Source organism: Myripristis murdjan, chromosome 6 (genome assembly GCF_902150065.1).
Source record: "Myripristis murdjan chromosome 6, fMyrMur1.1, whole genome shotgun sequence".
Lineage (NCBI taxonomy): Eukaryota > Metazoa > Chordata > Actinopteri > Holocentriformes > Holocentridae > Myripristis > Myripristis murdjan.
Window position 1 is genome coordinate 6,595,076 of NC_043985.1, and position 27,290 is coordinate 6,622,365.

General features: G+C 40.2%; 1 protein-coding gene and 1 long non-coding RNA gene across 2 annotated transcripts in view; one reads left to right on the plus strand and one right to left on the minus strand.

Annotated features, from left to right (window-relative positions):
- Positions 1-27,022, plus strand: part of syt9b (synaptotagmin IXb) — a 41,491-nt gene extending 14,469 nt beyond the window's left edge. The window contains exons 3-8 of the mRNA XM_030054749.1: positions 540-757; positions 2,352-2,892; positions 20,540-20,660; positions 20,893-21,064; positions 21,797-21,926; positions 26,623-27,022. Coding sequence (XP_029910609.1) covers positions 540-757; positions 2,352-2,892; positions 20,540-20,660; positions 20,893-21,064; positions 21,797-21,926; positions 26,623-26,700 — 1,260 coding nt within the window. The 3' untranslated portion in view covers positions 26,701-27,022. The remainder of the gene's footprint in view (positions 1-539; positions 758-2,351; positions 2,893-20,539; positions 20,661-20,892; positions 21,065-21,796; positions 21,927-26,622) is intronic.
- Positions 102-23,140, minus strand: LOC115361330 (uncharacterized). The gene is made up of 4 exons (XR_003928405.1): positions 23,055-23,140; positions 17,334-17,426; positions 859-1,124; positions 102-775 (listed from the first exon to the last, which is right to left on the minus strand). It is a non-coding gene; the product is annotated as an uncharacterized LOC115361330 (long non-coding RNA).
- Positions 27,023-27,290: the final 268 nt, after the last annotated feature.

A 27,290-nucleotide genomic window follows, 5' to 3' on the forward strand; every position in this document is an offset into this window, starting at 1 on the left:
ATCATCTCTGATAATGTTTTGTTCCTCAGTCTGCATGGTTTTTAATTTTTTTCATATGGATGTGCGCCATAAAAAACATTGCATAGGTTTTGTCACTCATCTGGGCGCCTCGGCACATTGACATTTACATGCATGTACAACCAACAGGATGGTCACTTGAGACAAATCTGCCTGCGAACATAGAACTACAGAAACCATGTGCAGTTAACAGTAGTATGGTTACTAGCTAGCTACCAAGCTGAATCTGTCATTCTGCCAAAGTTGACTGGAGTCAGCTGTTCATAGCCGCTGTTTCCCAAGAGCAGTACGGCTGCCAGAGAGTGGGTCTGGTCACCTGGAGGTCCTTTATCCTCTTCTCTGTGTCTGCGCATGTGCAGTGTGTGAGGCCATGACCCTGATCATGACAAAACAAATTAGTTTGTGAAGACACCTTCAACTCAATACTTTAGCCCCCCAACTGCAGCGTAAACCCCTTCCCAAGTTAAGACTTTCAGTAACACTATTCATCAAAAATGAAATAATGCATGTCTGCTGTACAGGTGGATGGGGAGGAAAGGGAGTACAGCGAGGATGGCTGTGTCAAGGAGCCCACAGCGCCCCCAATTGCTGTGGCTGTTCCGGAATCATCCATGAAGATCAGCCACACGTCGCCTGACATCCCCCTGGAGGCCCAGGCCAAGATGGAGAAAAACCAGGTCCACACTCTAGCCAGGGACCGGGTCCAGAGACAGATTACTGAGCCCACCTCATCTGTGCGGTCAGTATACATCACTCCCTGAAACAGGACAGATATGTTTGTTTATTTACACACATCCTTGCGTACCAGCGTTAAAAGTGATGCAGCATCTGTCAGTTTACCTCATGATACTGTGCATTGGGCTTGTGCTGAGTGAGGCTCTGTGTTTAGTGGCTCATAGGAAGAAAGACAGGAGTCACTTCCTGGCCATTTTTGTGTGCACTTAGCAGGTTCTCCTGGGGGAATCCTGCACTTAACACACAGTTCAGTCATACTGCAAGCTGCTGTGCCCAATTCCTTTTTTTGGGGGGGCTGGGGCTTGGATCTGACTTGACATTCATTTTCCAAAGTGACCCATATCTTCTGTCACTTTGAACAGACCTCCATCCTGAAATGAGAAGCATTTACAGATGAACAACAAAAGACAGCATATCTAGGCAGCATGTCCTGGAAGGCACCAAAATTACGGTCATAATCCTAAAGAAGCTTAATCCTGAGGGACGTTCTCTGTAGGGGTGAAAAAAGAGCCAAAGGCTTGGCTTTTGTTTTCTGCACAGCTGTTGTTGGCACTTCTCTGCAGACAGAGATATGTGGGTGCGGCAGGGGAGCCAGTAGTGGAGCATCTGAAACATGGGGAACTCGCTGAGGAGCAGTTCTTCAAGAATGTTAGAACTTCCAGGGGTAAACTGGAATATTTTATCCAGCACCTCTCCACAATGCTCTCACAACAAACCACAAGAATGAGGTGACCAATCTGTGACCGGTCAGAGTGTGCAGCAGTTGCATTACTGGCCTCCAACAAGGGCAAATCACAATGCATGATCTCCACCTTCTTTATCATTACATTCATCTGTCCTATAGAGTGTGACATGAACTTAAAAATCTGATTGCACTGGATACTTGAAAATGTGAAATGAAAGACTATGAGGCAGATTCACAAGGATGTTGATGCTTGCTGTAACTTGGTATGCTACTGTATAGCTGTAAACTTCTCTTGTAATTGCAATCAGATTTTTTCCATGTTAAATAATGGTTAAATGTTATGTGCCCCAAAACATCTGATCTGTGTCACATAGGAGGGGAAAAAACAGACTTATGGTGCTTTAAGGTTCAGTGTAAACCTAACCTTAAACTAAATATAAGTGAGCCAGCTGGTGCTATGATGGCTTGGTGACGTGTCAAGGGAAAGTCAGCCTTCCACCCAATGTTTGCTGGGATAGACTTCTGTGTTTGTAGAGAAAACGAGTAAACCTCAGGCTTATTATGAAATACAGGACTAAATTTCTCTAGATATGACAGTCATAATATCTCTAATGCAGACACCCCACTGGGCCTGCTGGTGGCACTAGAAGAAAGGTCATGGAGTCACCAAAATTGTCAGGTCTCATCCTCTAGCCAACATGAATGTCATCACAAAAATTCTACCAAACTTTTTGGAATATTCATTAAATATTTGACCGATTGGTGGTGCTAAGAGGGAAGGTCATGGGGTTAAATAGAATGAGATATGGAGATATGGCCCTTCTGGAACTAACTGCTGACCAACTAAAAATACATTCACGATTGCTGATAATGACTCTTACAGTAAATGTCTGAATCTTCCTCTTTGTTGCAGTCACAACTCCATCCGTCGTCAGATGAATCTTTCCAATCCAGACTTCAACCCTGCTCAGTTCCAGCGCCAGGAGTCCCTGTCCGGTCTGGGCCGGATCAAGCCAGAGCTCTACAAGCAGCGCTCGGTGGATGCAGAGGACGGGCGTCGATCAGACAGCTGTGGGCGTCTCCACTTCATCCTGAAGTTTGATTGTGACCTCGAGCAACTGATCGTGAAGATCCACAAGGCCGAGGACCTTCCCGCCAAGGATTTCTCAGGGACCTCTGATCCTTACGTCAAGATTTACCTGCTGCCCGACCGCAAGACTAAGCACCAGACCAAGGTGCACCGCAAGACACTCAACCCAGTTTTTGATGAGGTGTTTCTCTTTCCTGTGGCATACGCTGAGCTGCCGAGCCGCAAGCTGCACTTCAGTGTCTACGACTTTGACAGGTTCTCGCGCCACGATTTGATTGGCCAGGTGGTGGTAGACAGCTTCTTGGATCTGGCTGACTTCCCACGGGAGACAAAACTGTGCCGGGACATACTATATGTAACATCGGTGAGATACTGGTCTTTATCCATTTCTTTATATGTTGTTGACGTCTGTCTTTTAGTGTGTTTTTAGCAGTCTGGCATGCTTGCTGAGAGTTTGTTAATGGTAACCTCTTTATTCACTGCCAATAGAGCCATGGGGCCCACAATGCAAATCAGGCACAGCTAGAGCTCAGTTTTCCTCAGTATAAGGCCCTCACAACCAATCACAAACCCTTTGAAACCTGAGAAAATTCACTTGATTTCTCTCAAAACCTTGTAAAAAAAAAAAAAAAGAAAAAAGAAAAAGACTATAACAAATCATCAACAACAAAAAAAAAAAATGCCAGAGCATCAGTAAAAGATCAGCAAAAAGAAACAAAAAAAATGACAAAAAATACACAAAAATATATTTATAATTTCACAAGTATTTAACCCTTTGCAACCTTAGCAGATTAACTTGTTTTCTTTCAATGACATTTGAAGAAAGTTTAAAATATGCATACAAAATAATAATAATAATAATAATAATAATAATAATAATCATAATCATAATCATAATAAATTTTGGATTTTGTTCAGAGGGTGAAATAAAAGCTCCCAAAATTATATCTTGCTCAGAGCTCCCAAATATCTAGGGATGACACTGGCCGCCCATATCATGATAGATCATAATGATGAACCAGAAAGTCGCCATGCTTCAGCAGCAGGATACAATCAGAACTGTAGTTGGCCAGCCATATCTGTACCAGCCTGAGTCCCTTGACCTTTCTTCAGGCTGCCCAGAAACTGTTCAAACAATCAAAAAGAGCAACAAAACGTGTAAGACCCTGTTCCAACAGCATAGGGAAGGAGATACATCAATGTGCTAGTGTCTCATTTCCCTTCCAAGTGGAACTCATCTGTGGTTTCAAGAAGCACAGACATCGAAATATACTTAGACACACTTAATGTTTAATGAAAGCACTAGGAAACACTTGGGGGTAGTGACCCAGATCTACACTGACATAAGAGTGGGGTTGCTTTTGACGTTTAGATACAGCGACACTGTCTATGTGGCATTCTTCACTGGGATAAATCTATGGCATTAGCACGCTGTGTAAGTCAGTAAGGAAGTTATATCCTTCTGCTGGGGAATGGTTTAGCTGGAACAAGGAGCGCTAAGCTATGATTTAGTGGTATGGTATGCTTACGGCGTCAAGTGACCATTGCTGATAGGTGTAGCTTAGGTCGGGAAAGAAACCAAACTTCTCTGGTCTATAGAAAGCATAAATAATTACATAATTGCAACTTCATTGTCTGTTGTTATTCATGTTGCTTTGTCTTATTGTTGTTCAAAGTAAACTTTTCAAATCAAATCAAATCAAAAATCAAATCAAGCACACTTGGAAAGTAATGGACAGACAATTCAGTACATATTTCCACAATGACAGTCTTTTTTTTTTGGTGCATGCATGGATAAACTTTGTAAGCTTTCATCATAAAACGTCATCCTTTAAAGGTGCTATAAGCAGCAATTTAGCATCAGTAAGCCATCATCGCATTCATTTTGAGACATTAGCATTATCATGTCAGCAAGCATTGGCAAGAAGGTTGGCAGCCTATGCCAACTCTCTTAGCCTCTGAAGCCAGCCTCTCTCGTCCAAAATCGTTGAATTCTCCAGAGAGTCTGTACTGCGGCCTGCGAAAAATTGGGTATAAGACAAAACGGGAAGCTGCCATGACACAGTGTTCAGGACAATATGTTTCTCTTGGTGACACATCATCAAATGAGGCCAATTTACTGGCAGCACCGCAACCTATGTTGGAACAGACATCATACTGAGAAACCAGTTGAACAAAACATCGTTAGACATGTGTATCTGTGACTTGAGAAGTGATTTCCAGATTTATGCAGCTGTTAAGCACATGTTGATGTGGAGAAAAATGATCAGGTATCAAAAATCACATTTCATATTTTTACTTTGCTGTTCAGATTCTAAAATTAATCTGAATACAATCTGGATATGACAAAAAATGGATTGGAGCTGGCAGTCTGAATAAGGCCTAATGGCTTCTGCTTGCATTTTACATTTCATGACTTGGATTTAATGAGAAATATGTTGGATTGCTTATGCCACAAGGGGAGAGTGCTTTACCACACAAAACAGGAAGATGTTTAAGTAAATCTACCAAACTGTCCAAATTAAATGCTACATATAGGCCCTTCCATCTTCCCAGAAACGAACCTTGCCTGTAAGATCAGGTTTTACATGTACAACAAAACGCTTATTTTTATGTGTTTGCACTATGTTTCTGGAAGGAACAGGGGTATCTTTAACACACAAAACCCCATCTCTGTAAAGTGTAACAGTCCTACTAATCCCAATAGTTCCACATGTTTATCATTCAGCCTGGAAAACTCTTGTTCTCTTGGGTCTATTCTTTGAAAAAAATGTATTCCTACTGCACTAAATTTGATACGCCTTTGAAGGTACAGATGTTCAGGTCGAGAATGGAATAGGAGGCTGAGGATTCACGGTTTTGTGAAAAGATGTGGCTGCAAACAATTAAACATGAACAAGAAAATGAGGCCACCTCTCTAAATTTCCAGTTTAATCAATGTGTGTTGTGCTTTCTCGCTGTTCCACTGCTTCGATGTAGGAATGAAAACAGCTATATTTTGAAAGAATTCAAGCCCCAGTTCTGGCTGTATAGTTGCCAGCTTTTCTGTTGTTTGAGCCACCTAATTGTTCTGTTGTCTTGACCTTAGTCTTTTTATAAACTGTAATCTTGCTGATCCTGTACTATTCTCTGGTAGATTTTCAGTTTCTGCCTGCTACTTCTGCCTGATACTCTGCATTCAGAAATACTTGGATCCTATGAATCGCTGCTGTATCTCCCAGCTAACACACTGCATTGGCGGGCTCTATCAAACGTATGCCTATGGACTCACAGTCTAACACAAATATGTGCTACCTGCATGTGCATTTCAATCTACAGGCAGCCTCTGTGCTTGAGCTGAGTTGTGTTTCAGGTAGTTCAAGTCTGCCTCTACTCCCTATAAAAAAATAGATACGGCTGTATGAGAGGTTTGATTATGCAGTTACTGGAGGTACAGTGATGTTTCTGCTTTGCCTCTCAAAGGATCTTTGCTCTCTCCCTCAGAGATTCAGTCCGTTTCCACACGAAACAGACTTTTCACTCTTCGGGTAATGTATACCATAATCAAATTCTGGTCTTGCAACGCTGCAGTTGTATAATTAGATATACTCATCAATCATCATGTCCGGCCCTTCAATGGATTGAAAATCCATTCCAAGGGAGGAGCGAGTCTGTGACTTGATTTAAACATCAATGTGGCCAAGACCGGAAAACACTGACCACACATTCCCAGTCAATAATGATTTTAATTCACTCTGCACTGTTTTCAGGACAAGTTTTTCATAAATGAATTATCCACCGCTTGTCATTTTTGAGCTGAATATTGCTTTTATGTTGTCTTGTAATTACTGTATGCTTCCAGCCCCTGTAAATGGAGGCAGATAGTTTGAAGATACAAAAGACTCATTTCTCATAAATTAGGGTCACTATCCTTCACAATGTCTTTTACATAGTTGTACAAATTTTAGATTAGGTACTCAAGTGTCTTATTTTTCTGCTGTCCACTGGATTTAAAAAAAATGTTCACAGATAATTTAATTGCTATTATTTACTATTCCGCTACAAGACACCAATGCCCAAAATCCATATGCAATTCATGTTTCTCGTTTATGACTGTGTTTAGAAGTGGTTGTCTTAATGTGTCTAAATCAATATTCGTGATGTTGACCTTCTCAGATTTGTATGATTTCACACTATTTCCTTGTTGGAATTTAAGAAGAAAATTGCACCTGCAGTCAGAAAACCTTTGTGCATCTAAAACTGGCCAGAATTCTGCTATACTTTTTGTTTATACTTCAAAAAGTTGCACGGAAAACACAGCAGCTCCTGATAAAGCAATAAAGTTCAAAGAATGAAAATGAATGTTATATAGCTGGGTCAGCAGGAAATCAGTTCTGACCTGTTTGTGCATTGTTAACTATGGTAACACAAAAACCCAAAGGGGTAAGCCCCACCCCCTACTAGTAACACACACCAACAGAAACCCTGTCGATTCACAAATATTGTTTTCCAGGGTCTATTAGCATTCCCAACTAAATAAGGTCAGTATAAATAGGTTAGACGCTCCTCTGAGGCATCCAGCTTGAGAACTATAGCTGTCCTGTCCCTTATGTCCAAGTCTGGGGAGGCTCCCCTCTAAATATAAAGATCATCCATTTACCCAAGTACAAATTGTACTTTAAAATGCAAATCCTTACATCACCTCAACTCAGTACAGCTATCCCTATTTATAATTGCAGTTTAAATGGCATTATCATCATTATCTTCACCCAGGATGGATACTAATTAGGAAAATTCACACATCACATTTTGAGTCATCACTGTTATTGTATGTAGGTTACCGTAATCTCACTCTATGTAACTCTCCATGTTACCCCAGACCTAGTTGTCAGTATCTGATCCATATTCTGCGGTGGTTAGCTCAGAGACCCCCTACCTCTCAGGTACCGTAAGACACCTAGGGACCTAGCTTCAAAGTCTGTGAATGGATATAGAACAAGTGTGTGTGAGGGTGTATGTCTGTGTGTGTGATTTGTTTGTGTCCAGGCATTTGCATCTACAATTTAATTTAATTTCAAGGGTGCTTTGTTGGCCCCATGCAGTATAGTCCATACAGTCCATACATTGCCAAAGCACAACAAAGTGATACAAATTAAACACTGAGGATGAAGAAGAAAAGAAAGGAAAAGAAAAGAAAAGAAAAGAAAAGAAAAGAAAAGAAAAGAAAAGAAAAGAAATAAACAACATGACAAAGTACAGTAAATCAATAGATGCAGAACAAAAGATGATAGCAGATTAAATATTTATGATATTGGTCATTCTTTGTCAATTTCCCCTAACCTATGACAACAGGTCATGTATTTTTCTGGTCAAAGGTGGGCAGATTCACAAATTCAAGATAAATGTTACCTGTTCTGTCAAAATATGTGGCCTTTATTTCTTTATATTTGACACAATGTCTTAAGAAATACGATTACATCTCAACTTCAGGGTTTAGGTCAGTTTTCTGCAAGTTGTTAGGTATTCTAGTTGTATGAAGTCTATCTAGGGCTGAATACAGTTTCCTTTCTGATTTTGTCATTAATTTCTCATATGTTGTATAATTTCTTTTTTATTTTGAGGTTGGTTTGGCGAGATTGGTTGGATTCTGTCCTGGGGCAGAGTTTCAGGATCAGCTGACAGGCAAGACTGTGGTCAGTGTTCAGCCCTTGACACTGCCAGGCTTTGTAGTGGTAGGACTGGGGATTGAAGGTTATTGTAGGATTTGATTGCTCCCCTTTGAATCTGGCAAAATTAGTGGTATTAACCAAGTTCTGCCCTGCATGCATTATTGGTAGTGTTCCTTTGAGCCCTCTGTATGTTTTTACATAACTCTGTATTCAGGGCTTCTGTCGGGTGTTTCTCCCATTTTTTATGATCCTGGTTGGCTAATGGATGACATACTTCACTACCATAATGCTATGGGAAGGATCACTGAATTTAGAATTTTGAGCCATATCTTAATATCTCTTAATGATATGAAAATCTCCTCTTGCCGTCTCCTTTGGTTCATTAGCTGTTGAAAAGTAAAAGTTTATTGTGGTGTTTTCTATGGGTGTATTTCCTGTAGCCTTTTTCTGACTTCACTGCAGCCCACTGGAGGGCGTGCGAGGGCCCTACTCTAAAGATCATCTATTTCGGGTGCAGCTCAGCACAACTCGGCGTGCTTAACCATGTAATGGAAATGCAAATCTTTCTGTGAACCAGATCTCCTTTTAAAAGTGAGGATTTTGGTCTTTTTAAGATCGTCTGTCAGTGCCCATGTTTTGCTGTAGCTGTACAGAATATTCAGGCTGTGCTGTAGGCTCTCTATGGAGGAACACACAAGAGCCAGGTCGTCTGCAAACATGAGACATTTGATCTCTGTGTCCAGCAGATGAAGGCCTGGGAGGATTTTCTAGGGCCACAGCTAGGTCAAGTTAAAGAGGGTTGAACATCAGCTGCAACTTGTCTTACTCCACAGTGTTGTTCAAGGTAGTCTGTTCTCTTATTTTTTAAGTTTTATGGCATATTTATTATTGCTGTACATTTTTTAAATCAGATTTTATATTTTACCACCCACATCACTCTCTTATAGTTTGTAGAATAGGCTTCCATGCCAAATATTGTCAAAGGCTTTCCTGAAATCTACAAAACAAGATGGTGGTCGGATTAAAAATGTGATCAGTTGTGCGATGCTTTGCTGTGAATCTGATTTGGCCTTAATGAAGGACATTATGATCTTCAAAGAATTTCACTAGTTTGGAGCTGATGATGCTACCGAGTAGCTTCCCCAGACAGCTGGTGACACATATTCCACTGTAGTTCAAATTTGTCGCTGCTGGTGAATATGGGGGTTATCGCTCCTTTTCTCCAGTTGACAGGAAAATATCCTACATTCAGTATTAATCTGATTTGAGAATAGCCCATTGGAGTTTTCCAGCGCTTGCATTTTAACATTTGATTCAAGATGCCATCAGTGCCAGATGATTTTTTTTTGGTGGGAAGTTAAAGTCTCTAACTGAGACTTTAATTCAGTTATGGTTATACAGAAATCAAGGGTTGCATTGGTTAGTCGTCTTTACTGCTTCTTAATACTCTGAAAAACTGTGTCAAACCAGGGTTTGCTTTGTGGGGCTTTTTCTGTTTGTTGCACGACTTCAGCTTTGCTTTATTGCTGTTCCTTTTAAAGCTGTCATTGATATTTTGGAGGGCCTGCTATATGCCATCTTCACTGTGAGGATATAGGTATTCAGTGAATATCTCTGGCAATGATATGTTTTTATTGGTATTGCTCTTCTCTTGGTAGTGATCTGTGCTGTTCGGAAAGCATTTGTATTTTAGGGGTAGGTTAAACAGATGATTGGGCTTTGAGGCTGTAATGTTTGTTTGTTTTTTTGTTGTTTGATAAAGAGATTTGATTTGATTTGATTTGGCTGTGATCAGATAAGGGGGTATGGGATCTGACTGTGAATGAACTGAAGGAAAAGGAGTACAAGTCTGCTACAGCGCTGTTTCCAAGATGTGAATAGCAAGTGCACCTTCCCAGAGAATCCACTCTGATCCAGCCGTTAACAATGTACAGGCTGAGGCTTGCAATAAGTGTTTTCCATGCTTGCTAATAACAGTGTCATAGTTTTTTTCTGGGCACAGATAAATATTTTGATGATCTTTCTCTCCCACTCTCTCTCTCTCTCTCTCTCTCTTTCTCATTCTCTCCCTCTTTTTCTCTCTCTGCCCCCCACCCCGCACACTTCCCCCTCTGTCCCCAGCAGAACTGGGTTACCTCCCCTGGGACCTCAGAGTAGGAAGGGACCCTGCACCGGTCCAGCCTGTAGTCCATGTGCATTAATCATAGCTCCAGGCACAGAACGAGCCTCTAGCCATCCCTGGCCATATGCACTGGACTGTAATGTACACTCGACTCTGTGCTGTATGATCATGGGAAAACTGAGATTTTTCCTGCGGTGTGTACAGTATGACATCAGTTAAAAGTGCTATGACACACTCCTAAACATATTCCTCGTCGCCCTCAGCGTTGTACATTCCTCACACAAAAAGGACTCATCCTCGTTTGGAGGGTGTATGTTTAACAAACACAAACCTCAAGCCCTCCGTGGCAAGAGTATGGATTAATGGTAAAGCTGCAGTGCGCCTGGAGATGAAACAGTAATTAAAACCCATCCTCTGGAAACCACATGGTCCTCTGCTGGCTGAGTTTGTCTCATGCCATACAGTCCCATGATGCATCTGTGGCAACATCGTATAGGCCTAATTAATGATCGGTTTTATTTAAAAGAGATCACAGCTCCCTGGTGGAGCAGCTGCATGTATTGTATGCAGGAGAGGACTTTGTTATCACATACCAGAGTGTGTGTCTCGCCACAGGATCAGTCCACGCAAACTAATAGATGAGGTAGCTAGAGGTGAATTTGCTGTTGTGTGATGTTGTGATTTTCTCCTGATTATGAGAAAAGGGTTGTGGTGGTGTGAAAATAAACTATAAATCCTTTTATTAATTAGATACTGCCTGGTAGAGAATAGAAATGATTTGAACAGCAAAAAGTTTTTTCAGGTTATATTGTTTGTTAACATATAAAAGTCGACACAGCTGAGTATCATGATGTTTTCTGTTGCAGTATCCATTCTCTAGCACCTTGTATCAATACTTGTTTCTGCACTTTTTTTGTATGATCTTATGAAATCTATTTTTTTTTAAATGTGTTTCAGATGTGTTACGTAAGTGCACAGTGCTAACTCTATTTGATAACCCTGGAATGGAAATTTTGAATTAATTTCAGATAATTAAAGTTTTTCTCAGAACACCAGAACAACAACATATTTGTATCATCTGCAAATAACATACATTTTTATACTGTACAAACATAATTATATACAGAGTAAATCTGGAACCCAACACTGCAGAATTAGAACTGTATTTTTCTTATTTGTACATACTTTGTATGTACATACATTGGGATAACTACACAACCAAAAAAAATGCTAATTGTACCAAATTTTATACTCTTATACTATAATCTTATACTCTTACTTTTTCAACAGTAAAGTATGATCAGCAAAGTCAGTTTTTTTTTTTTTAAGATCGATGAAAATACCTACGGTGTATACCTTTTTATCAATTGCAATAGAAATCTCCTCCACAAATTCCCTAAATGCTCGTTAGATAAACCGATTAGCTCTAAAGACATACTGGTTTTTACTCAGTATATTGTATTTATTAACAAAAACTCTGAACCCCATTAACAAATCATTTTTATAATATTTTTCAGAACTGACACAGTAGAGATACTGCTCTATAATTAATAAATGTGCTTTTGAGCAATGACTTTCGCAAGTTTAATTTTACTGGGAAATATACCCGTGTTTTTACAGCAGTCAATAATGTTCCTCACTGATGAAACCAATCAATATTCCAATCAGTAGACTTGTTGTTGCAGGTTATATTTGAAGCTCTGTACATTTGCAGCCAATTATGCTGAGTATTGCCATGTATCATGAGAGAAATGATATCACGACCCATGTATTGTGAGACATATCATATCCTGAGGTCTGGCCCAGTATCCAGCCCTAAGATATAGAAGAGTGAAGTGGCTCAAGCTGAATGTCTGACTGAATAAAACTGCCTCTCAGTGCCCACAATATCATTATTCTAATTCTCTAATTCTCACCTGCAGGGAACACAGGGAACTGATGTATCTGCTGCATACCACTATTCTAAATTACAATTATTGGCCAAAGAAGGAACTAAAATAACAGCTTAAAACATTGTGACATGTTTGCTGCTGATTGATCCCACACAGGGACTTCATCAGTCATGGGGGCGACATGTTTATTGCTGCCTTGTTTTATGGGAAATGGACATCTATAGAGGGTCAGTGGTTGCTGTTCTGAATAGGAAGCACAAAGCAGCTTAGACTGTTCAATAAGTATCTTGTTATAGACTCCATCCATACACTCCTCTAGCTCAATATATAATTTATCATAACCAACCAATTACTGTGCTGTTTCCTGAGATGTGCTGTCTCTATATTGAATATATGTCATTTAGATAACTCATGTATTTAATCCCTCTGTTCAGTGCAACAGAATATATTTTGTGATAATGTATCAATGAATTTGTAGTGAAAAGAGACGTTCTGGTTTGTCCACGGGATATGCTGAATGTTGATAGGTTTCACAGAGAGCATCTTTATCAAATGCTCATGCACATGGTCGTGCCCTCGTTCTTTTCGGCTGAGGATTTTTGTAGAGAAAGACAATGAAGAGCTCAGAAACATTATAACCTGTGGCTCCTCCAGGGGTGGTCAATACTATCGACCGCAGTCTGGTTGGGCTGTAATTAGGACCTTGATGAATGGGGTCAGCATGTGCATAAGGACTGTGTGTGTGTGTGTGTGTGTGTGTGGTTAATCTAGTAAAGGAGGTTCCCCCTTCCTTAACAATGACAAATGCTACCGTATAACAAGCACTTGCCCTCCCATTTCACGTTATTGACTAAGTGAGAAATATGAGTCTCCAGGTACTGACGGTCAGAGGAGTCAGTGGGAGTTACAGCAGATGTTACGGGAGCAAAAATATGTTAAACTGATATACAAAAATAAATGTAATGCAGTCCTCTTATTTTATTATTTATATGTGCTTATTTTGTAATTCCATTTCTTTCAGACTATCTCTTTGTGTTGGGAATGAATACCCATGAATACCCATGAATCCAGTTCACAGTCCTGAAATACAGTGACACCAATTCAAAATGCCTTCTTTTATTAAATTCCTTAAGTATTTACTGGCTCAAGGCTCAAGGACATTTCAGAATCCAGGAAAATAGTGCTATTCTCTGAGCCTCACCGCAGCATTCAGGGCTGTAACACTGGGCATTCATGAATCGACTTCCATGCTGCTTTCCTTGCAAACCTTCTCTGTGTGACTGGATAAGAAAGAGGCCTTTCTGTTCACGCTCTCTTGTCTCTTTACCCTCACTGCTCTCTACCTGAAGAAAAAAAGAACAACATACTGAAAGACAAAGCGCTGCCCCTTTTCCAATTTGATTGACCTTATTGACTCTGTTGAAAAATAAAAGGCCTTGAGATAGAAAAAACACACATATGTAAAGGTGAAGCATTGACATCATATAAACGGTTATGTTGAATTCAAAGAACAAGATGTCCATCCACATTTAGTGTTCTGTAATTTCTTGTTTGGAAAATAGAATTGCATGACAGAAAAATATATGACTATACAAGTCAATGTTATTCAGATATATGTGATGTGTCTCTGGTTTAAAGCAACGATAAGGAACTTTCATTTTGTGTTAATTTTGGCGGCCCCTGTGGACAAAAGTGGTAGTGATAGTTTTGTTTCATTTTGCTCAGTTCATCTTTTTTATGTGTTTCACAGTTGCATTGTGAATGCCCTCAGTTAGCTTCATTGCCAAAAAATGGGCCCTCACATCAGAGAAAGACCTTATTTCAGCATTTATGGCTAAGGAATAAACACAAACTCATTTGTCCTGACCTATATAAAAAAAAATAGCAAAGGGTTTCAATACAGCTCACATAATTTGGGGGAGTCCTGGTGGCTGATTTGGCTAAGAAGTGTATTATGTAGCTGCACCTCTCTGGGTTTGAATCTAGGTCTTTGTTGCATGTCTTCCCCCCTTTCCCTTCCCTCTCTGGTCTCTTACTATTCTCCAGTGAAGCAGAAAAGCATACAAAATATATTTTAAAAACTAAAGCCATCATGAGCCATCAAGCCACATTTTAAACCACACTCTCCACCTGCAAGGCTTCGCTTCCTGTTTAGTGCCTTAAAGCAGCTCAGATGCTTTCCTCCAGCCTGGTGTCACACAGTGTAAAATGCAGCCAGTCTTCATTTTGATGATGTGGTTGTTTTTATGACAGTTATATCCACGTTTCAAGATTAATGTGTTTATGACTTATTGATGCTTGTAAGTGCTTGTAACACCTTTGAGGACCAGAGGACGTCCAATTCAGTAGCAGGCAGCATCTATTATGCTACACAGCCCATTCCCCTGTCAACTAACGTGATTAAAATTTCTCTGTATGCAAAATGAGATAAAAACACTTTGATCGGTGAGGAGGAACCTGTGCACACGGCACATTTGGAACCCACAAAACATTTTCCTTGATAACAATGATTTTATTTCATCACTGTTACTTTACCAAAGTGCTTTACCACACGTGTGTAACATTCTGTCTATACCGCACTGGGGAGTTAACATTGACCTTTTAGCCTATACCCTGATTCTGCCAGGCTGTATTTAGCTGCACAGCAACACTTCAGCCTGGGAAGCGATTTCTTTACTTCCACCATGTTCAGCCATGCAGATTGACTGTTGCTTCCCTCTGATGTAACAGGATCTACAGTGTTAAAGTGAGCTGAACAAAGTCTCACACTCACTATTTCTTGCCCTAGCATTGAGGGAACTCCAGATCTTTTCCCATTTTAATTCAGGGTATTATTGAAATTGGAAAAGAAGTCTTACTATTTTTCCTTCACTCATTATGTCAGCTCCAGTGAGACATACTTGTCATTGAAAATGTATGTTTTAAATTTTTTTGTTTTGTTTCTTTATTTGTTTGCTTGTTTGTTATAGAATAAGAAAGTTACCAGCATTTAGAAAGTTAGGTTACCCTTGTTAATCTTAAGAATTTCTATGAGTTCAGTTAATTTGAAATATGTGTGAATTAGTCAGCAATGAATATGAGCTATAGGTTTGGAAAAGGAGATTAGATATAGTAGGCCAGTAGTTCTCACATACACCTAGAGGTACATTGGAGTACTGCAGGGGGTACGAGAGAATCTTTTAAAATGTTAATTTAAAAAATATAAGTCATCCATGATTCCTAAAATATTTAGCCTATGCTATAGTAAGGTCAATAGAACATGGAAACGTAAGTTGGATAAACCACATTTTATGTTCAGTATTCTCTCTGGGTTTCCCTAAGTTGTCAAATGTGTGTGTTTCTGGTTGTAAATCTGTTCATTATCACCGCTAAATTTATTCACTGTGACTGGGAAGCCAGACAAAAATCACGGAAATTGTTTTTCTCGTTGAAATGCAGCAGCAATGCGGCTGAAAACAGGGAGAAAGATGTGGAAAAGAAGAAAAAACAGAGCCAACAAACTATCTTGAGTATCAGGCTGCTGTTCCAGACACTGATGGAGCTTTTTTTTGCTCCTCTAGTCAGGGGGTGCTTGGCTGAAAAAATATCCAAAGGGGGTACATTATTGAAAATAGTTTGAGAACCACTGCAATAGAAGACCACTAGAAGTTGCTTACCATGCATATTTTTGTGCACCACATATAGCACTTTAACACCAATAAAACACTCCCTCGTTAATGATTTGTATTTTTATGATTACTATAAAAAAAACTGGTGTCCGCATGGCATTTTATATTGTAACCACTGGGTTAGATTTCACTAAGAACTCGGCTGGTTTGCTTTACAGCACAAAGGTAAATTGCTTCATGGCACAAAACAGGAACAGAGCACCATTCATCACGTGCAAACAGAGCTAAAGATTTATGAGATTATGGCAGCAGCAGATGGTGGAAGGAGGGAAAATTACTTCTGGCATGTTTATTTTCTTCAGCAAAGTCACAGAGAATACGAATGCATGTTGAGCAACACCTGTTTGGTGCAGAAAGCAACAGGATTTATGAGAATTGTGGTCTTAAATTTGAGAGACACTAGCACTCTCCTCTTGTTTGTTTACAATAATTATAACAATGCATCAAGATTAGTTCAACAATGGTATAAAAGGCTTTATAGAACATCTTTAGGATGCCCTACACATGCACAGTTAACAGGGATTTACAGAGGGAGGAGGAGATAGGGAGAGAGAGAGACAGAGAGACAGAGAGAAGAATGCAAAGACAAGAGAAGAGAGAGGAAGAGAGTGAGTTAGACTGAGCTTGTGATTATTAGAGACACGGCAAGAGAGAGGCTCGCAGATAAAGGCCGGCTGTTCCTGAGGGAGGGAAGGTGCTAGCATTATAATTGGGGAAGATGGACCGTCCACACTCTCTCTGCATTATCGGAGCCCTTTAGAGCACCGCTCTAATTTCATTGTCAGAGCACAAGTGACCATAATCCTGACCGCAGACTTGATTTGAGTGCTCATAAGATCAGCGACTGGCACTCTATAGTCTGAAAACTTAAGTGTATGTATTTGTATGTGTGTGTGAGTGTGTGTGTGTGTGTGTGTGTGTGTGTGTGTTTGATGGATGATGGATATTAGATTATCTGTTGGAATTGAGAGCCAAATAGTGGCTTGGCTCTGGCATGGAACACCCTTTCTATGTGTGCATGTGTATCATACCTTCATGTGCTTGTGCCAGAGTTAATGTGTGTGTGTTTGTGTGTGTGTGTGTGTGTGTGTGCGTGTGGGTGGGTGAAGCCTTGTAGACCTCATAAGTTGCACATCATTACCATGGGGCTCGAGGCTGAGTCAGAGTGGGCTCCTCTGCCCCTCGTATAACAGGCACAATCAATCAACTCACCGGTCAGACTGCCACTGATTCTGGAAAAAGCTGTTTGTCTGTGAGATCTGTGCTGCTGTGTGTGTGCGTGTGTGTTTGTGTGAACGCGTGTGTGGAAGTGTGACACCCGCAGTTGACATCTGTGATGAATCCACTCATTTTAAAAAATTTAATCCAATTCTCATTCATCCAATTTGTGTGTGTGTGTGCGTGTGTGTGTGAGTGTGCTTGATACAGTCAGTTCAGTTCATCTATATCAGCATCAGAAAGGACAGAACACTTACCAGTGGTTAAGTGGAAACACTGAATTTCACTGTTTTTCCAAGCTTGGCCCCGACAGAGATATACAATATCATGAAAGTCCTGCGTAATGATCACTGCAAGAAAGAAAGAAAGAAAGAAAGAAAGAGAGAAAGAAAGAAAGAAAGAAAGAAAGAAAGAAAGAAAGAAAGAAAGAATGGACAGGCATGAACAGAGATGCTTTGGGGAGGTGTGTGAACATGCCTGGCAACTGTATCCACTGAAACACAATGCATGGAAGAGGCACTTTGATGAGAAATATGCACCTTGTGAACCGTTGCAGAGCACCGAAGTGAACCGCAGTGGAGGTGGAGGTGTGATTTAATTGAAATGATTCTGTAGAGAACTGGAGGCACACTAGTGATAACTTGCTATTTTCCTTCGAAACACCATATAATAACCCTTAAAATAAAGATAGAATAATAAGGACCTTATAGTCATGGGCGGTTAACTTTGTGTAAAAGTGTGAGGGGCAAAATCCAAGCAAGACGGGGGAGTCTGGGGATTCTCTTCTATTAAAAAAAGAAATAAATACATACATACATAAAGCCATTTCCTGCAAGGTGACATAGGTTTTATCACACTTGGATTGTACTTTGTTTATATTTCCAAGATATTTTCTTATTTCTAGATCTTTAAATCACATTAGCGAGGAGACAGAATAACGATGCTGAATGCTGTTTTTAAAAAATGCATTCCCTGTGGACAGATTAACAACCATACACAAAAGGCGACTATAAAAGATGTGTGTCAGTCGGTGTGTTTGTTTCAGTAATCAGAAAAAACATCCAAATCCAAATATCTATCCAAAAATATAATCCAAATATTCTAGTTTGAGTTCCCCGAAACAAGCTTGGCTGCCCATTCTGGTTCCTTTTCTACAAAATTGGAAGATAGAGTTCACATCCAAGCAAAAAGGCTAATATATAAAATACACTGACAAAGACTTCTGTATAATTTGGATTTATTTTGTTTCATTTTTTAAACACACAAAGCAGTTTCAATTGGGTGTTTTTTTTTCTTTTTGTTTTTTTTTTTCGGAAAGCCTCGTTTTTCTTTTTGTATCAGTTAATCATTTTTTTTTTCGCACCTAGTTTTTGTTATTTCATTAGTTTTTGTCATTGCTAATAACCTCGGCAAGTAGGTAGAATTTCCCCTGTAAGACACCTTGTGAGTGTCTGTGGCTCATAAACGCAGCGCACACTGTGACACCCTCGCACGTTATTTTCAGACGTGTTAATTAAGACGAGAGCCTCGCATGCAAGTTGATCTGCATAAGCGGGGGCAGTCTCACAGGAGAACCTAAACACAGGAAAAACACAAGAAAAGCAGTTTTGTGGTGTTAAACATGACAAGATTCCCCAACCAAGTTCAGCCAGTCACTAATATAACCAAAGGCAACTGCAGATCGTTTAAAACGCTCAAGGCATGACACAAATCCCTGTTCCTGTAAAAGGCGGCATGCTGACTGATGATGAATCACAGCGCTGCTGCATGTTGCAGATGTGATTACACAGCTTCCAAGCTGTTTTTGATGGGAGGTGTGAAAGCATGATCCATCTATGATTGGGAAAGAGCTGTCTGAGGTGTGGGGACTTGTGTCATTGCCTCAACATAATAAAATCTGCCTTCTGCTGAATAGAACCACTGATCCTGAGAATTTTCAGTTTCCCATAGCACATGAGACAATGATATATCACCAAGCTGCTGAGATTTCTGGCTTTCAAAACTCACATGGGGCTCATGCAGCTCCCCTTTGCACTCACATTTTCATCTGCTTTAAAATTCAGCGCTGTCATACTTCTTTCCATTACAGGCCAATGTAAGTTTTGTCCAAAGCATTTGGCAGTGGTGATGGAGAACAGTGCTGAATGTGTTGACTGTCAAAGTGTTTGGTGACAAATCTACTTGTGGCTCTAATCCTGAAAGGTCTGATGATCACAGCACTTCTCACACACCTCACAGCCTCCTCTCTCCACTGAGAGCCAGGACCGAAGCCAATATATTGATATGCACATTAGTGCTGACATCATCTGGCAGCTTCTTGTGACTTTTTGAGAAGACACTGGCAACACTAGTCAGAAAACTGTCAACATGCTGGTACGGAAACAGACTTGTTCCGGTTCTTTCTTTGCTAATGTCTTAGTCATCCTTGAGTGCCATTTAATCTAACCTAAACAGATGAGTGACCATGAATAAATCCAGTAATTTAGTCAGCTGAATATAGGCCTAAATTAGGCTGCAGATAGTTGACATGGTAGCTAATGTGACTTGTAACTAATGTTAATACCAATAGAATTGCCAAAGCAAACATAGCTAATGTTAAGTTTGGCCCTCTGTCAGGAAAGTAAGTATCATCTACTTCCAGAGTTTTCTGTAGAGCCAGCCCCCAGTTTCAACTTGAATCAGCCTCTTCAACAAAGTTTTAGGGCCAGTAGCAGCACTTTACAGCTCCAAATTTCCTGATGGAAACAGAATCCTGTTTCCCTTTGAAAACCTCTATTTGTGCCTCCAACAACATTTTTAATCATTTTACTTCAGAACTAAGTAAAGCCTGTTTACTATGAAGAAAAACAAACCACGAACCATGACAAAGTTGTTAAGGCAGCTAATTTGCTTCCAGTTTTGGGATAAAAACCAAAGAATGTTCTACAGTGTCCGAACTCTGCAGCAAAGGATCAGTCCATTTCTTCCACGTCTGAGGCACTGGTACTTTATTTCACAGAAGAAGGCATATGTAGGCTATAATAAAGCACAGATACATTGTTTTTAGACAACATAGTGCATATCTGGCCAGTGAGGGACCAATTTGAAAACAGTACACTTCAAGAAATGAAGAAATGCTACTTCTTAAAGAGTTAGATCTTCATACCCAAACAAGTGTGCTGTGTCCTGCTTGAAAACCTGATCTTCATTGCTCACCGAAAAAGGCCAGGTCACAGAAGCCCCGACCTGACCCCACCCTCCTACAATAATGAAAGAATTAGAGCCTGAGCTGACCCAGAGTCCAGAACTATGGGCTTGGCTCAGGTTTCATCAGGATGGGGTTCAGATCACAAAGCAGTCTTAAATCTGATTGATTTGCATGGTGGTTGTACAGAACCGAGACCTCTGACCATATCCTGCTTCCATTAGTGTTTCTCTCTCTGCTGCTATAATACTAATATGACCATAATATGCTGTTTTACAGGACAATGTGGACCTAGGAGAGCTGATGTTCTCGCTGTGCTATCTCCCCACGGCTGGCAGGCTCACCATCACCATGATCAAAGCCAGAAATCTCAAAGCCATGGACATCACAGGGGCTTCAGGTGGGTACCGACTGAGAATGCAGGATTTCCACTGAGGAATGGTGTATTCAGATGTGGACATTAGCAGAATTCAATTACATGTAGAAGCTGAATAGAGATCAACTCAGTATTGCTTCAGTAACCCATGAAGCCCAGGCTTGTGTGTATGGACCTTTTGTCTCATGGCTCACTATGTGAGTAAAGGTTGACACCCTGGTTCAAGCTCTCCCCAAACTTTGATGATCTTCTCCAGATCCATATGTGAAAGTCTCCCTGATGTGTGAAGGCCGGCGGCTCAAGAAGCGGAAGACTTCAACCAAGCGGAATACCCTGAACCCGGTGTATAACGAAGCCATAGTCTTTGATGTTCCGCCTGAAAACATCGACCAGATCAGCCTGCTCATAGCTGTCATGGACTACGATCGGTTAGTTATCTATCAGCCCAACTACCTACAGCAGTGGTTCTCACCTGGTGGGTTGCGGTCCAAAAGTGGACCGTAGGTGGATTCTGTGTGGACCCTTGGCATGTGGGTTTGTCAAAAAACTATTTTGAGGTGCAGATATCGAGTACGCCGCTTTTAATTGAAACCAATGTTTACCAGTGACCAGACCCTCATCAACAAAACATTTGTGTGGCAACCCCCCCACACACCGAAAATATATACAATTAAAAAAAAGATAGAAGACTTTAAAAACACCTTTTTAGAATAAAAAAACCAAAACCAAAATATAACAATATGAAAATATTAGAAACATATTGAAAATATATATACAAATACTATAAAAGTATTAAAAAATAACACAAATATCATAAAAAAAATATAAAATATATGTAGTTTTTAACAATTTACTTATTGTTGAATGCATGTGGTCATTTAGATGAGTCAATGGTTTCTGACAAATAAAATTTGCATCTTCTTGGGCTGAAGCCGCAATTTTTATATTTTTATTTATTTAAAGAAATAATGGCAATTTCATTTAGCTTTCAGTGGACACTTTTCAAATCAAATTGACAGGCTTTTAATTTCAACCCTACAGTACGCTGGACATCATATTTGGACAACAACCAGATTATTCAGTAAAATCCCCCAAACAGGGAAATGAGCTCAGTTGCTGTGTCACTTGATAACCATGTGCATGTTTCTGCTGTCCCACAGGGTGGGGCATAACGAGGTGATCGGGGTGTGCAGGGTGGGCAGTGAGGCTGAGAGTCTGGGTCGAGACCACTGGAACGAGATGCTGACGTACCCACGCAAACCCATCGCACACTGGCACCCACTCATAGAGGTACGGAGCCCTCCCTGTCTACGTCTCTGTGTGTTTTTGCAGGAAGACTACTAGAAGATACTCAGAAGGAAGTACCATTACTCTGAGGAAATTCTGAGCATTTTATTACTCTGCAGTCCCTGGAGGGCCTGTTGAAAATTTGTGCGCTAGAAAACAATACAATGCATTACTGAAGTAAAAATATACTAAAATTAAATATTTGGATTCAAAAGCACGCGAAATACAAAAAGCTACTGAGTTACAGTAATAATATTCCTACTTCCACCCCAGTGTGTGTGTGTGTGTGTGTGTGTGTGTGTGTGTGTGTGTGTGGTTATACAATGTATGTTTCATATATAAAAGCATGATCAAACATAAGAACACCAAAATTCAAAACCAAGATAATATCAGAAAAACCTAATGAGTCTCCACGTACCATGTTTCTGTGCTGTGTGTTTAATTTTGAGGTAGAGCACACACACAGAAAAGTAAAATATAATAGATGAAACAGTTACATAACAATATTGCATAATCCTCATCTATACTTGACTTGTTTTTCTGTGATTGGCGCAACAAAGGCACCTAGCCTACAGAGACAGACAGGGTAAGAGAGAGAGGTGGCTTCATTCACACAGCCGTTTCTATTTCTGAATTCACAGCCTACGCTCATTAAAAGACAAACAGAGCATGCTGAAACAGATGCTGGACTGACTCATGTAAATTCATGTTATAGTGTTGTCAACACTATAACATCTAATGGTATTCAGCTTACGGCTTCAGACGATGAAAGGCTGCAAAGCACAAGTTTTAACCTGCTATTTGGGAAAATGGAGTGACGGGGACAAATTAGCATTTGGCAGCTTTTTTTTATTGTTATTTTTCCGTGTGTGTGTCTTTTTTACAGAATTTAAAGATTCTGTCCATATATCAATATTTAGCCTGGTCTAATATTTAACCAGTTAATTACAGATCTCCTTAGCTATGGTAATATTAATGCAAGGAAGACTATTTTTAAAAATTATTTTTTATTCTGACTTTAACTCACAAATATCAGCTTTAAAACAAAACAAAACAAACAAACAAACAAACAAACAAACAAACAAACAAAAAAAAACTGACAAAAGTAATCATAAAAAGCACACTGCTCACCAGTGAAGACTTGTTTTTGGAATTTTCCTGGGTAATGTAATAAGAATAAAGACCTTCCAGTGAGCAACAGCAGGACTTGATAAGAGCCTTCATTAATGTCATCAGTAACACCTGTGTTTACCTGCTGTTTTCATGTCATCATGGGACAAATGCACTTGGTTGCAATTATTATAATATTACCGGGGTCAAATTGATCCCAGTTGATAAAAGGTGTTAATTAATTTGAAGGAGGGTTAATATTGTCGTTTTTTTTTTCTTTTCACATTTTGAGTCTGCAGAGATGAAGTCATGGTAAAAAATGCACTACAGTTTTGGTATCAAAATAGGTCTTTTTTTCTAATTTGCATCATGCATTGCACTTGTAATATCTGTGCATTATACCATCAGCCTCAAAGCGGATTTTTTGATTTTGGAGCAGCATCTACCTGAGAATGAGTGTGTGTGTGTGAGAGAGAGAGGGAGAGGGGGAGATAGTGCAGGTAAAACCACACACACCGTTAGTGGCCTGTTCACACACACAGACACACACACACACACACACACACACACACACACAAAGAAGACAGCTCGGTCAGTTTATAAAATGATTTCATCCGGAGCCATGTCCGAGCGGCTCGCAGCCTCACCAGCCCCGGCCAGGATTTTTCCCATTTGTCCCAATTAGCCGCTCCGTGTTGTGTCCCATCACTGCTTCAAGAGGTGAATAAGCTGCTGTCTCACTGTGTTTACTGGAAGACTTGCTGTATTGGTGGCAGGTTGGTGACCTCGTCGCTGTTGCCGTCTGTGGTGAGGGTAAAGGATCTCTCTGGCTGTCTCTAGGGCCATTAGTATAGTACAAGAACACACACACACACACACACACAGCCTCCCCCTCTCTGTCAGACACACTCCAGTAGTGCTATCTTATTTAAAGCCATTAGCGAGCTTCTAGTTATCACCAGCAGCACTGGACTACAGCAGCAGGCCTTGGGATCCAGGCTAATGGCTTATTTGTGTTACTTCAGAAGATCCACACATTGTGCCTGGGGACTTGGTTCACTGGACACATCTAATACACACACACACACACACACACACACACACACGCACAGAGGATCCAGGGTGCACACAGTCATATAAAACATAACACGCTCATGCACACATAATTGCATATATGTACTCGCACAATACTTTCTCTCTCTCTCTCTCTCTCTCTCTCTCTCACTCTCTCTCTCTCTCACACACACACACACACACACACACACACACACACACACTTTATTCCTCTCCAATCGAGGCTTTTAAGGCATTTCTGAAGTGTTGGAGTGAGCTTCACTGACCCTCTGACCACTAACTGAGAGCATCAATAATTCATCGGCTTGATCTCTTCAGCCAGGGCTGTAAACACTCACATGCACACTCACACACAAACACACACCTACATAAGCACAGCCGCATGCACACACACGCAACAACAAAATGCTCTCGAATTCCCCGGAGGCATTTCAAGCCCGTTTTGATGCTATTGAGTGGAAAGCAAAGGAAATGAAGAAAGCCGAAAGCTCGCTTGCCTCCACTTTGTCACATGAATGAATGGCTGAAGATCAGAAAGGCATGCTGGTTAGAAACACACAGGTAGCCCTGTTGGACTTAGCACTTAAAAATCAATGGGTTTTCACAAGCGTATTTAATTGAATGGAGACTGGTTAAGACCCAGGGTTCTCAAAACTCCACTTTAGATTTTTTTTTTCAGTCTGTTATGGGTATTGTAAAACCTACTGATGGAAAATAATCTCTTAGCAACTGGCAGACTCCCTGACTCCAGCAAAGCACAGCTCCACTGAGCTCTGATGTTTACAAGCAGTATAAAAATTGACCTATAATGTGTGATAATTTGATGGCAAAAAAAAACAAAAAAAACAAAATCAAGTCTAGGACCTTAAACGAGACACTGGAGACATGCACAGAGTAACTCAGCTATTGTCCAAACTCCAGTGTAAAGCCTTGTTGGGTTATGCTGTTTACATGAGCATTTGATTTGCTGATTTGCGGCGTCTCCCACTGTTGCCATGAATAAACAAATCAAAAGAATATTTTTGTCTGCAGATAAAAAGGTCTAGTGGGCCAAAAAAGCATGAAACGCTTCAGCCGCCAGTTATCCTCACTTCCTCAGTCTTTGACTGAGCAATAGTAGGTTGCTGCTAGTAGCAGCGGTGCAAAGCAATGAAGTATTTTGTTACCAATTTTAAGTTTTGTTTCGTTTTTTTTTCCCCTTTTGAGAATTTTTTACTCTAGTATTTATCTCATCTTTATGTTTTTGGAAATAAAATGTGTGCTTTTCTTTCACTATAGTTTCCCTGATTACCTCCGTTATTTATTACAAAATATACAAAGAAAATGAACATACAGCGCTTTGTGGCCAGTTTAACTGTTGGACGATTTTAATCTGAACATTACAAACACTTGGTATAAGCAACCACGTTTTTTACTTTTTATGGGTTTTAGAAAACATTTTTTTGTTGCTGTTGATCTTCATTTGACTGGTGTCTGTTGCCAAGGAAATGATTAGACGATTCAGTCTGAGAATTCGACCATAAGCTGTGTTATTTATTTATTTAGTTAGTTAGTGATTTATTTGGTTATAGTCTTTCAACACGAGTTTCAGTGCTGTTAGACCCTGTTAAAAAGAATCAAAGCAAACATAATGAAAGGCAAGAGTTCGACAATCATATTTAAAAAAAACATTTAAAAAAAAAAAAAAATCATTAAGCAGCAGAAAGACGTGTCTGCCTTGATTTTTTTTTTTTTTTTTTTGAGTAATGTTAGTGGTGCAACTGATACTATAGAAATGTTATATGAATACAACAGGCAACGGTGTGTGTGTGTGTGTGTGTGTGTGTGTGTGTGTGTGTGTGTGTGTGTGTGTGTGTTTATGATATGTGACTGACTATCTTAGAAAAAGAAAAAAGAAAAAGAGAAGACAAAACGAGTGTGAGACTGAAACACATCAATCAGCTGAAGGGGGTCTGTGACAGGTGACTGACTCTCAGGGAGCAGCCCTACTAAACATACAATTGACACTTTGTCATTTTGGATTTTGGGCATGTCTTGAAACTCCAGTGGGAGTTTTTTTTTTTTTTCCCCCAAACCAGGAATACAAGCGAGGAAGAGAGTTTTGAAAGCCAGAAATCATAAATAACTGAGTCGGTGGTTTTGATCAACAAGTTTATCAAACCCTCAGTGACACGCTCACGGGTCGGTGAAATCTGACCCTTTCCACTAAGCCCGAGGACCTCAGGCCTGTTGAACATGGCCACTAATACAGTCCCTTCGACAATGATTTAGTCAGAGAAAATCCCAGATTGCATGTCTAATTGCTATGACAGATTCGCCCACCTTTAGCAGCAGTAAGCCACTCATGAATATTCACCCTGGATTTAAATGGATTTTGAGGTCTGAGCCAGGTTAAATCTGAGTTTCAAAAGACTATTCACATGAGACACTTTACATTTTTTTTCCCCTCTCTGTTATCTGTAACTCATAGAAATCTCATACCCTGTCCTTGTCTTCTCTTTCTGTTGTGGTCCAGTGGGTTGGACAGGGGACGGCAGGAAGTGGCAGCCAAGGAGGATCCACCAACTCTCTGAAGACACCGCCCTCACCGTGATATCACCGTCGCGCACACACACAAACACAGACACACACATGCGCAGACACACACGCTAAGGCTCAGTGTGGGCTGCGCACCTCCCCATCTCTCCGACAACAGCGGATGGTGGTCCTGCAGATAATCCTAATAATCCTATTGAAACGATAAACCGCACAAGGTCTGACTAACAAGCGACTACTGTAATAACAACAGCTACTTAACCATATAAGCCATTACTCAAGTTGATGTTTCATTAGGATGACATAGACTTTAGTATGCTAAGACTACCGCAAAGACTAATTCCCACTCGCTGCTCCTCCTGTGTCTTCACAACCAAAAACCACTTAACTACATTCCAGTGCATTCATCTATTCACATTTCAAAAGTTGTCGTGAAACAGATTTAACATGTTTGAGACAGATTAACTAGCGTCTTAGCCAGTTGCACTCTGTGGACCAAAATGTTACTTTTTAGGTGAGCATATGAAACCGTAACTGTTGGATTTATGTGAGTGCTTCATAGCCGTAGATATAATCTGAACAGACAGGTAACAGGTAAGGTTAGAGCAGGATGGACATTCCCATTGCATGATGGTTTCCACCTAAGCA